Below are 12,881 nucleotides of genomic sequence, written 5' to 3'. Positions count from 1 at the left end.
CCCCCCCACCCACACACACACAAAATTATACTTATGTTTTATAACTGATGCAAGTTTAACAGCCAGTGACAGTTAGTTTTTGCTCTCTTTTTTCACTGTTTTGATGTGTGTAATTATTATATTTTAAACTGAATTAACAGCATAATAAATACTTTAAAAAGATTACTTGTGACATTTTTAGGAATTAATAATGTTGAACTATTTATCCTTGTTATATTTTCAGTGCCATACTTTGTACCAAATATCACAAAAGGATCATTTGAGATAAAGAAACTAAGTACTAGTAGAAGTATAACCTTGTACTGGAAGGTATGGTTTTATCTGCATTTCTTCTTATTTGTGGAAGTTTGTTGGTCAAATATAGTACATTTCAATATTGAATACTCATTCTGAACATACTCTTATCAAAAACTGATTATGGTAAATTTATGTCAAATACTACCAGCATTTGGTAAATTGAAAGTAACCTTAATTTAGGTAAATTGAATACATTCAGCTCTCACTAGGTATGGTAAGTGAATTTAATATTTAGGCTTAAATTTACCCTCTGGGGAACATCTTTTGTAACCATTGTTGTCATTCTTATGATTTTTTTACTTTGCAAGATTTTTGTTTAGTTATCAAATTAAAACCAAGCAAATATTAACAAAGCTTTTTTTTTTTAGCCAGTACCTCCAGAACATTACAATGGGCAAGATTTTCACTATGTGATCACTTACAAGCCTGTTTTTAACACAATATGGAAGAGAGAAGTGTTAGAACAAAATGTGGAAGTAACAGGCTTTAAACATACTTTTACTGATATGGATCTTAATACTGTTTACTACTTCAAGTTTCAATCAGCCAATAGGGAAGGTTTATCTAGCAGCATGGTGGACATTACTGTTGATAAAACAAAGAATTGTAAGGATACCAAATGTCGTTTCTCTAACTGGATTGAAGCTCATATAGACATACTTGTAGCCAATAAAAATAAAATAACCTTAATTTCTAGTTATTTTTTGTCATTCAATTTTAAATTTGTTGATTTTAACATCCCTTTTGCCAAAAATAAAAAATTCAGTTTATGTTATAACTATGTGTAAAATACAAAATATAAATTAACAAAATTGGAAATGTTGAAATGCTCGTTAAGTACATTTTTTTCCTTATATTTGTTCCCCTTATAGCTCACTTGTAAGTGTGAAGGCTTATAACGCTATAAATTGGATTTCATTACCAATGATAAGTACATCACAGATATTTCAGTTGTGTAGTTTTTGCTTAACAACAAACACATCCTTATATTTAATGTGTGCATGTACATATTTCTATTTATTTCACTTATTGTTTTATTTGCTTTTTATCTTTTATAATTATTATTTTTTACCTGAAACTATTTTAAAAAATACCTCTTTTTTTTTAACTATTACCCCCAAAAAAGGACTTGAGATGTTACTGGTCATTTTTTTTCACCTTAACATTAATTGTTGTTCATATATTAAGTTTGTAGTTTTATCTTAAAATTAATTTTCTCATACTGTAGAAAGTTAATTGTTATATTTCCATCTGGTAACTTCTTTTAATAAGAACGTTTGATTGAAAGCTATTAAATTATATATATCAGAACTAAAATAAAAAAAAATAAGCTTGTAAATTATTGAAGTCAATTTTATATAACAAACTGACATGAAGTACATAATATTTTTAATTTGTAATAAATTTGAATTAATGTCACCCCTTGGTAACTCAGTGATAAGTCTGAGGGCTTATAAGTCTTGAAAACTGTGTTTTGATACCTGTGGTGGGAAGAGCACAGATAACCTATTGTGTAGCATTGTGCTTGACAACATTTCATAGGTTGATGAACCTAAATAGTATATTTCCATGTTTCATTTCATCCATGTGGTTCTACTGTAGATTTGTGGGAGAAGACACAAATCACCATTTTAGAAACATAAAGGACAGATGAGAATCATTAACTACCACAGTTAAAAGAACAGTTGCTCATTATTTTTCCCCATTTGCTGGTTTTATGGAGTGGCCACAGACCTGGAGATATGGAAGTAGAAGATGTCAGAGAAATTTTAAAAAAGAAAACCTTAAAATGGAGGAGGGAATACTTTAAAACCTTAAAATGGAGGGGGAATACTTTAAAACCTTAAAATGGAGGGGGAATACTTTAAAACCTTAAAATGGAGGGGGGAATACCTTAAAACCTTAAAATGGAGGGGGGAATACTTTTAAGTGTCAGTAGCTACAGCAGAACAAGATTTCCATCAAAAATCATGTTAGTTAAACATTTTTCAATTATTGGATTATTGTTTTTCGTGACTGCACATTTGAAAAGTTTTGAATCACATGACACTTTCTCTACTTATCTTTCTTTTCTTTAACTACAAAACCTTAATAGCAGAAGTCTAGGTAAGGGTAGAGTACATAACTAGTTAAAATTTGTTTCTAATTTTTATTTGTTCATTGAAGGTGTAATAATTTTAAATATTTTCTAGTGCCTATTGCACCTGTCGAGGTCACTGCTATGTCTTATGGTAATGGGACATACCAAGTGAATTGGGATTACCCTGAAAGAGAGAGATCTGTTATCACTAGGTTCACTATCTACTGGTGTCCTAGTCTTCAGCCTCATCCTTTCTTATGCAGACATCCCATAAAATGGAGGATTGTTCCTGCCAGCAGCACATATGTAAACATTCAGTTATCTGACGATATCAATTACCAGTTTGCAGTTTCAGCAGATTCAACAGAGAATAGTTCTGGGATGAAGAGAATGTCATGTATTGTACCATATGAAAAAGGTGAGAAATACCACATAAAAAAAGTGTGAAATACCACATAAAAAAAGGTGAGAAATACAACTTAAAAAAAAGGTGAGAAATAGCACATAAAAAAAGGTGAGAAATACTACATAAAAAAGGTGTGAAATACCACATAAAAAAGGTGAAATTGCTACATATGTTTTTATGAAGTGAATCAATATTTCACCATTTCAATAAATTTTCATCAAAGTTAGTAAGCGACTTTCCTAGACAAATGTACAGAAAAAATGATGAGCCTTATCACTTTAATTCTTTCACAGAACTCCTATGTCTAGGGTCTCAGTGATTTCCTTTGTGTACCGAAAAGGATCTGTGTGTGTATATATATAAACTTACAAAGTGCTACGTTGGGCATGTAATAAGATTTGAGGGTAGGTTGGTAGAGTTCCTGATGAGCAATAAAATTGGATCGGGTATATACATGCTCGATGCTTGGTATTGCTGACACACAAAAATATAGCCAATACAAAGGAAACAAACAAGTATAATGAAAGAAAAAAAATTATTTTATAAAGACAAGTAGGGATATGTATACGTAACTTAGCTAGCTATAGTAATATAGAAAGTTTTAATGCCACAAAAAGTATTGAAAGAAGAAAGTTGAAACAACAAAAACTGAGTTACTTAAAAGTTAAAACATTTTATCCCTTCTGTTGCTCAAACTGACATAATTATAGTGATTTACCAAAGTAAGGATAAAATTGTTTAAACTTTAAGTAACTCAGTTTTTGTTGTTTCAACTTTCTTCTTTCAATACTTTTTGTAGCATTAAAACTTTCTATATTACTATAGCTAACTTGAAAATAAAGTTTGAAAATAAACTATGAAAATCTAATTCAAAGAGAGTTAAACATCTCCCAATTTGTTTGTCTGTAAGTTCTCTTCCTTTGTCCAAACTTTGGGATTCGGGTGTTCTAAGTCAACATAATTATTCACTATTGTGTATCATTTCATTATTTTGACATATTAATGTATTTAAGTTTGATTAGAGAATATTTATTTAAATTTTTTTCTTTGCTAGTAGTAAAGTTCTTGAATTTATTTGGGTCTTCTTAAATTGTCTTTTACATGGATGGCTTGACATCTTTTGTAAATTTGTTTGAATATAAACACAAACAAAAAAAAGCAAAGTTCCAAACCACATCCTTACTGGTTGAGCAGAAGCTCAAACCACCTAAGCTATCAGATTTCTAATGCTACAATCTTTAGTCCTCACTTTGATGAGGGCTAGGCAAGGTCTAGTTAATAGCATACCAAGACTATGAATCCAAGGGTTCATGGCTTATGTTCCATTGACAAAAATATGCTCCACAGTTTGGGACCATAAGTATTCTAAAACATTGGCAATCAAATCCCACTGTTTGATCAGATAAGAACAGCCTAAGAGTTGGTGGTAGATATTGTAGACTATCTGACTTCTGTCTAGTCTATCAGTTCAAAACTTGTGCACCTTTATACAACTCTTAATACCAAAATTTCAATGTTTTTTTAAGATAGAACTTTACAAGACTCCTAAAGGTATCTGTAATGTAGCCTTTAAAACCCGAAACCTATTTGTCACTATTTTGTCGGATGTAGTGGATTTGTACATCGTCTTTTGAAAATATTTTTTCTCAAAAAAAAGTTATTTTAGTTCATGTCAGAAAATATTATACTTCTTAACATGTTAAATAATTTATTTTTTAGCTCTGGACAAGGTCCAAGATGTGTATGTTTACAAGATTTTCCAAGGCCTTCAGGTTGAGTGGAGGCTGGCGTGCAGTGCTCAGAAGAAAGTTGTGACACAATACCAAGTGGAATACTGTAAGGTGAAGAATAGACTACAAGCATGCATTAGTAAGTAATAACTTACAGTGTAACATTTATTCCCCTTTTTAAGACTTCAACATTGGATGAGAGAGCAGTTTGATAATGACAAAGGCAAAGTTTCAAATTCGATGATGAGGAACCCATTTTGAGACTAATAATGGTTGCAGGTGGCTTGAATGGGCAATGAAGAAAAACTTTAACATAAGTTTAACATAACAGCAAATGTTAAAGTTTTTCTTCATTACCCATTCAAGCCGTCTCCAACCATTAAAAGGCAAAGTTTGCTTAATGACATTTTGCTGTGGATATTTTAGTACCTACACATCTTGTTCAAATGAAATGGTGTCTTAACCACAAGAATAATAATATTTTCATACACAGTCAATATAAAAAAAATATGACTGTGTAAATGTATATATAAATTGTTAGTAAACCACTGGATTTTAACCTACTGCTTTGATAACCATGCCATTTTATTTAAGATCTTTTATACCTAAACCATTTCTTTGACAAACCTGGCAGCCACTGAAACCTTTCCTCAGTAGTTAAAGAAAAGCTTATAATGACTGTATTAAACAGGCTAAGTAACAAAATGAATCAAATTGGTTCATCAATCATATCATACAGGCTAGGTTACTGAATAAGCCACATGTACCTTATGGGCTCATCAGTCATAATATGCTAAGTAATCTACTACATCCATGTTTTTCTAATAATGCCATCAATTAAATTGTGTAAAATAAGTAATGCAATATACCTATTTTTCTCTCATAATGCCACCAACCAATTTGTATACAAAGTAATCCAGTTTATATATATCCTTGGAATGATGCCAGTGACTAAATTATGTAGACTATTTAGCTCTATTATAATATATACATCCTTGGAATGATGCCAGTGACTAAATTATGTAGACTATTTAGCTCTATTATAATATATACATCATTTTAATAATATCAACAATATTGAGCAGAACAAGTAAACAAAGTTATTCACGTAGACCTGATGCAGTTGTTTATTAGACTTTAAAGAAATCTACTAAAAGTATGTGGAACACAAATTAAAATCATGTTATACTGAACATTGTGTTCCACAGTTCATTAAGTTTTTTGAGAAAAAGATCCTTTGATCGTCCAATTTTGTCATCAAAATATGTGGTTGATATTTTCTTGTTTTTAGTGTCGCAAATTGTCTGCTAAAAATAAACTGTTTGTCAGTTTCTCAAAAGATATAATTTGACTTTGATGAAAGTGGCAGCAATACAATTAAAATCTTTGAAAAATTGAAAAGAAATTAATGAAATTTATTATATTGACATTAATCAAGGTTAGAACACTTGGTTAAAGTTATTATATTGACATTAATCAAGGTTAGAACACTTGGTTAAAGTTATTGTATTGACATTATCCAAGGTTAGAACACTTGATTAAAGTTATTGTATTGACATTATCCAAGGTTAGAACACTTGATTAAAGTTATTGTATTGACATTATCCAAAGTTAGAACACTTGATTAAAGTATTTGTATTGACATTATCCAAGGTTAGAACACTTGATTAAAGTATTTGTATTGACATTATCCAAGGTTAGAACACTTGATTAAAGTATTTGTATTGACATTATCCAAAGTTAGAACACTTGATTAAAGTTATTGTATTGACATTATCCAAAGTTAGAACACTTGATTAAAGTTATTGTATTGACATTATCCAAATTTAGAACACTTAATTAGAGCACTTAATGCAGTAATAAAGAGGGAAAAGTTGTTTACATCCATCTAGCCGTATGTTTTAGAAGTTGGTGAATTGTACCATTTGTATGTACTAATAATATTCATTTAAATAGTGAATGTTTCTGGTAAGACCATACATGTTTGTGACAAGGTATGCCAATGTCATTCCACCTTACATATTACCTCTTTTTAATTTTGATGCAAAGTTTTCAGGACTGCAGTTTTAATTTTTATAATTACTTTCCATGATTTGCTTATTTTGGCTAATAAAAGTAACAACTCTAAAGTAATGCAATGGGTATTGTATTTTGAATAGCTTAGGTAAAGCAAGTTTTTATAGTAGGTAAGGCATTCTTTTACCTGTAAATAAATATTTTTTAGTATTTTGTTCTGCTAATAAATGAGGAACTACCTGTATACAATGACACATTTTGTGCTTTCCCAATTGTGATTTTTTTTTACACTTTTTACTATCTATACAATTTGCATATGTTCTAAACAATAGGTTAGTAAGGGTTTTTCTTGTTGTTTACTTGTACATTTATACAAAACTATTAGTAGAAACTACTTATATTGTTGTCACATAATGTTTTACGCTAGCATTGGATTCATGATGAGGAAACCTAAGTCTGATAATGAAAATGGTTTGTAAAACACAAAACATTTTATTTACAAGGTTTGGATATTTCGGGATACAGTCATTCCAGCTTCAACGAAATCTGAAAATAATGTTAAAGATGATTATTAATTAAAGCTATAACATCATTAATTTATGAAGTAATAATTAAATAACTTAGTGATTAATGATGTTATAGTTTTAGTTAGTAATCATTTTTGTAATGAGATTTTCAGATTTCGCTGAAGATGGAATGACTGTATCCCGAAATGTTCAAACCCTATAAACAAAATATTTTATGTTATATACTATTTTAGTTATTTATTTATAAGTGTTTGATGCATACGACAAAAAAGTTAGTCATTTTGAGTTTGTGATGTTTTTCCATTGGCAGTGTCCATACAATATATCGTAATATTTTTAATAATATCAGTTTTTAAAATTTCTTTCTTGTTTTTTCTTCTCACTTTACAAGAATTAAACTTTGAGGGTTTATTTCATTAAATTGTGACACTTTTCCTCCCTCATTTGTTATGCAGATTCCCAAAGTTTAACTACTTATAACCAAGACACTACAAAAATGAACATAACCAACTTGGAACCCTTCACTCTGTACAGAGTTACTGTACAAGTCTTGAGCAAAGCTGGGATCAGTAGCCTTAGTGATCCAAAGTATGAAAGAACCTTGGCTGGTGGTAAGCTGGATTTATTGAATAAAGCAGACATTTTGAGTAAATAAATACCATTCAAAATTGACAGATTTTATTTGATGCTTATAGACTTGTTTCACAATTTAGTGTTTTATGTAGCCACAACTCTCATATTATCATTATCTCTAGAACCCTTTAATGTTAAATTTCATATAAAAAGATTTCAGCACGAGTTATTCTCTTGAATACATAGGGAACATGCTTTTAGATAACACTAACTTTACAAAATGTAGAAAAAAAAAAAATAGATCATAATTACCTAATTTGTCCCTATTGAATACATGATGTAAACTCGGAAAAAAACTAGTTTATTCCATTTTATGTAACTTCAGGCAAAGAAGATGATGTCCATTTTATAGATCTTCAGAGTTTAGTCCAGAAAATGTGGCTAAGTTTGGGTTTCTGTTAATACTAATTGTCTATTTTGATAATTATTGCCACAAAATTTAATATTAAAAGACATTTATTTTGCCTAACTTTGAAAACTGAATTTTTTTTATTTGCAATAACACATGATTTCAACATTATACTATGAAGTAATGGACAAAACTTGAAGATGGTACTGTAAGAAAAGTTATGGTAGAATGTTGGACCAAAATGTGGGAGGGACAGAAAAAAGTCTGAATTAATTATTGTGAATGTCGTATGTGTACCATATCCTATAGAAACAAAAAGTGGGTAGCTACTGTCCCACTTCTCACACACACACACACACACACACGTAATCCTGCCTTTGACTTATGTTATACTAAAAGTATTAACATAGTTTGCCACATTATTAAAATCAACATATCATTCATAAAATATTGTGTGTACACAGAAACCTGTAAAACTATGGATCCAATAATTTGTATTTTGTAAAGGTTTATATAAAAAGAAATGTATGGTAAGTAATATACTTTTTATGAAGTTTAGTGTATAATACACCTTGCTTTTTTTTTATTTTTTCTATTGTTCTGAATGTGTTGGCATTAACAAAAAATTCTCTTATTATTATCTTATTACCAAAAGCTCCATCAGTGCCTCAGGAAGTAAAGGTTGTAGATGTTAACTCCTCTGCCATCCATCTAACCTGGAAAACTCCTGCTAAGCCTAATGGAATTATAATGAACTATGTTGTGCACTATAGAAATTTCTCTCAGGAAGTTATTGCTAGCCATGATAAAGAATCATACTCGCTTGTTTTGGGGAATAATATTGAGAGCTATACAAACTACTCTGTTGCTGTACAAGCTTGTGTTGACAAACACTGCTCCTCTCCATCATCTGCAGTGTATGGAATGACATGGATAGATGGTGAGATTATTGATTAATTAAAGAATATTTATTTAAGTAGCAAATAGTTAGATCATTTAAATAATGGACATTCATATTTTTTAATCAAGGTGAGAAAGTATTTTATGTCAAACTTGTGTTGTGAGAAGTTGAGAACACTTATTTCCCCAAAAAGAGGATAAAGGCTACCTGGAGGGGTCACTTTTTTAACCACTTGCACCATTAAACAGTAATGTGTTGTTAGTCAGTAGACGTTAAAATGTCGCATAACGGATGCTTGATGTTACAATTGGCACTGTCTAACATTAGTGTGTTGTCTGTCAGTCAGTCAGTAGACACTAAAATGTCACATAAAGAATGCTTAATGTTACAATTTGTACTGTTTAACAGTAATGTGTTGTCTGTCAGTCAGTCAGTAGACATTAAAATGATGTCACATAAGGGATGCTTAATGTTGCAATTTGTACTGTGATGATATCAGTAAAAGGTGTGCATGCCATGAATCATGAGAACAATTATGCACTCTGTAGGCTACAACACAGCATGACAGATTAAGAACAAGAAATAAATATACTTGTAACTCTTAATTTTGGTTTTATTTACTCTTGAAACAGAACACATACGGGGTCCCTTTGGAACTACATCTAGTTATGTGTGGCAAGTGATTGCTCTGTTAATAGGATAGCAGAGATGTACAAAGTCAATTGGAAAGACGCAAAAAAAAATTATTTACATACATGAATGTTTAAAAAAGAAACTTTTGAATGTATGTGGTAATTTTCTAAAGCAAGGACAAAGCTTAATTTAACAACCAGAAATTAAAATATCTTCGTGCATACACTGTAAAGGAAGTCACTTTCTTTAATTGTAAATTAAGTGTAACTTAAAAAAAATAGTTAATGCTGAAGTATGAAAGATTACAGCATAATTTCCCTTTTTTATACTTAACATTAATCAATACTGTTGTGAGTTATGACTCTTGCCTGTTCAACAACTTGATAATTTGATTTAAAGAGCAAGAGGTCTTTCTTTACAGTGGTTGGAAAACCAAGTTAAGGTTTAGTGAGGCCTAAAGCCTTTGTAGCATAGAACTCAAACTAAGTATAGAATGTTTAGTATCCTGTGATGGAACCTTATGTTTAATAGAAAGCTTGTCAGCTAAACACAAAGGTAGCTGGAGGGGGTGTGGTTCTTTCTGAAGAAAAACTTGTCAGCTACCTAATTCACTGCATTGACTTGGCATAATTATAGGTTTGTTAATAAACCAAAATCATTAGTGTTCAATGGTTAGAAGATTTTATCATCAGTTACAGAATTGTGTAATCAGTGTAGAGTAGCGTAAATATTTTGAGAAATTTACTAGTTGTACCATCTGAAGTCTGATTGGATATTTTTTTTTTCCACACTAGCTCCTGGAATGATGGAGGATCCTCATGTTGAAGTGATAAATTCTACTAACGTTCGAGTTCGATGGTCACCCCCAGAGCATCCAAACGGTCCAATTGATTTTTACCTGTTAGTCATGAAATGGCAAGAAGAAGCAAATGGAACTCAGTCAAAATTTTTTAATATTTCAGGATCAAAAACATCCATTATTATTCCACTGAACTGTCCACTAAAAATGGACAGCTCAATTGTAAACTTCACTATTCAAGCAGGTAACATCAGGAACAATACGAATCTTCTTGGTCCAAGCAGTTCACCAACACGGACGAAGATGTGTTTCCCAGAGGGTAAAAAAATTTAATCTACTTAAATAAGAAAAGGCATTACTTTTGAAATAAAATTGTTATACTTTTAAAAAAAATTTTTGTTTTTGTGCAATAGTGTTATTAAGATTTATCAGTTGGTCTTTATATAGTGTTTTGTTATCATCAGTTCTGTGTATGCTTATAGTAAAAACAAAAAAAGTTGGCAATCATCTGTTTCTTTTAAACATTATGTGCTTTAAATGAAACCCTACTGGCTTTAAAAGAAGAATCTATTTGTCTACATTCATTCATTTTATTTGTTACATGATACAACTAAAGACAGGAAGGAAGTTGTCAATTCCCATTTCCTGTGTCTTTAATAATTGACAACAACAACCTAAAAGTTGAAGGAATATATAGAGCTTTCTTTGGCTGTCTGTTTATATAGAGCCCAGTATCCAGGGCTTTCATTGGCTGGCTATTTATATTGAGCCCAGTACCCAGGGCTTTCACACCATATCTTTACTGGTGTTGTGAGATACTAGGCTTCCAGAGAGCTGGACTTGTGGCTGACAAGAGCTTTATGTTACTTTTTCTTTAATAGTCCCCAGGGTTATAGCCTCAACTTCTGAAACGTAATTGGTACATTATTTTATATCATGATACTAGAATATTTATAGTAGTGCTGCTTCATGAGAATTTAAAAATTCTGGTTAGAAAACATGCACAAAAGTGCTCTATTTTGATTGACTGTTTTTTCCTTGGTCTTTTTCCAACACCACTATTGTTCAATAGCAAATTAGTGTTCAGCATTTGTTTGTATTATTGGGGTTGAGAAAATAATTTAACTAATTCTTATACTCTATCTATCTATCTGTTTTCTACAGTTTGGTACAGCTTAAGAAGTGTTTTGACTGCATTTTTTACAATTTTTATCCAACATTGTATTGTTCAAGTGAGTGTTTGATGATACTTGTCACAAAATTATCCAATATTTTTGTAATTTAGAAGAGAGAGTGTAGCCTTTAGCTAATGTTAGAGCAGAGTATTGTTCAGCTATTTGTTCAATACTTCATTTTGTGTGGCTTATGTGGAAAATATGTAGTCTGTTAATGAAACTGTAATTATATTTCTTAGTTGTTGTGTTATATTATTGTTATTGATATTAAAAACAAAAAACATACTAGTTTATTTAACAATCAGAATAAATTATGATTATAACTTCTTGTATATTCATTCATAAAATGTGTGTACTTCATAGATGTCTTTCCTTGATTTTCAGGTCTACAGGTCCCCATGATTGTTGGAGCTGTAGTTGGTGGAACTCTTGGTTTGATATTACTGGTGATAGTTCTCTGTGCTTTAGTTCGCTGGTAAGTCTTCACTGAGCTAAATGATTACAAGAGTAGATTGTAAAAGCTACATCACTGTCTCTAACATCTAGACGAAGGTTGAATTGAAGCAACTTAACATTGTGTGTTTTATCTGTCACGTTAAAATATGAAAATAAGATTTGGTCAAATTAATATTTCATGTTTTTTTTACATTATTAATTGTACTTAAGAATAAAAGATCTCATGATGTTGTTATATAATACTCAAATGTTATTATCTTCACTTTTTGTATTCTTCTATTATAAATCAAAGTTCACTTCGTAGAACTTTTATGATGAAAAGTTTTGGGGAGTTTGACTGTTCTTTCAGTATGCTTTATTATAGAACTTTTTATGATGAAAAGTTTTGGGGAGTTTGACTGTTCTTTCAGTATGCTATATTATAGAACTTTTTATGATGAAAGATTTTGGGGGAGTTTGAATTTGCTCTTTTTCAATATGCTTTATTATAGAACTCTTTATAATGAAAGGTTTTGGGGGAGTTTGACTTTGCTCTTTCAATATGCTATATTATAGAACTTTTTATGATGACAGGTTTTGGGGGAGTTTGACTTTGCTCCTTCAATATGGTATATTGTAGAGCTTTTTATGGTGAAAGATTTTGGGGGAGTTTGACTTTGCTCTTTCAGTATGCTATATTATAGAACTTTTTATGATGAAAGGTTTTGGGGGAGTTTGACTTTGTTCTGTCAGTATGCTTTATTATAGAACTTTTTATGATGAAAGGTTTTGGGGGAGTTTGAATTTGCTCTTTTTCAATATGCTTTATTATAGAACTCTTTATAATGAAAGGTTTTGGGGGAGTTTGAATTTGCTCTTTTTCAATATGCTTTATTATAG

At 30.6% G+C, this 12,881-nt stretch overlaps 1 protein-coding gene across 2 annotated transcripts in view; it reads left to right on the top strand.

Moving 5' to 3' along the window:
* LOC106469414 overlaps nt 1-12,881 on the top strand; it is a 56,041-nt gene that overhangs the window by 38,224 nt on the left and 4,936 nt on the right. For both annotated transcript variants that reach the window (XM_022397930.1, XM_013929905.2), the window contains exons 8-15: nt 224-309; nt 666-903; nt 2,490-2,795; nt 4,503-4,652; nt 7,512-7,667; nt 8,694-8,978; nt 10,367-10,690; nt 11,931-12,021. In XM_022397930.1, coding sequence (XP_022253638.1) covers nt 224-309; nt 666-903; nt 2,490-2,795; nt 4,503-4,652; nt 7,512-7,667; nt 8,694-8,978; nt 10,367-10,690; nt 11,931-12,021 — 1,636 coding nt within the window. The remainder of the gene's footprint in view (nt 1-223; nt 310-665; nt 904-2,489; nt 2,796-4,502; nt 4,653-7,511; nt 7,668-8,693; nt 8,979-10,366; nt 10,691-11,930; nt 12,022-12,881) is intronic.

The sequence above is a fragment of the Limulus polyphemus genome, unplaced genomic scaffold (assembly GCF_000517525.1).
Source record: "Limulus polyphemus unplaced genomic scaffold, Limulus_polyphemus-2.1.2 Scaffold3472, whole genome shotgun sequence".
NCBI lineage: Eukaryota > Metazoa > Arthropoda > Merostomata > Xiphosura > Limulidae > Limulus > Limulus polyphemus.
The sequence above is the reverse complement of the archived record's forward strand: the minus strand, read 5'-3'. Positions and strand labels throughout refer to the sequence as shown.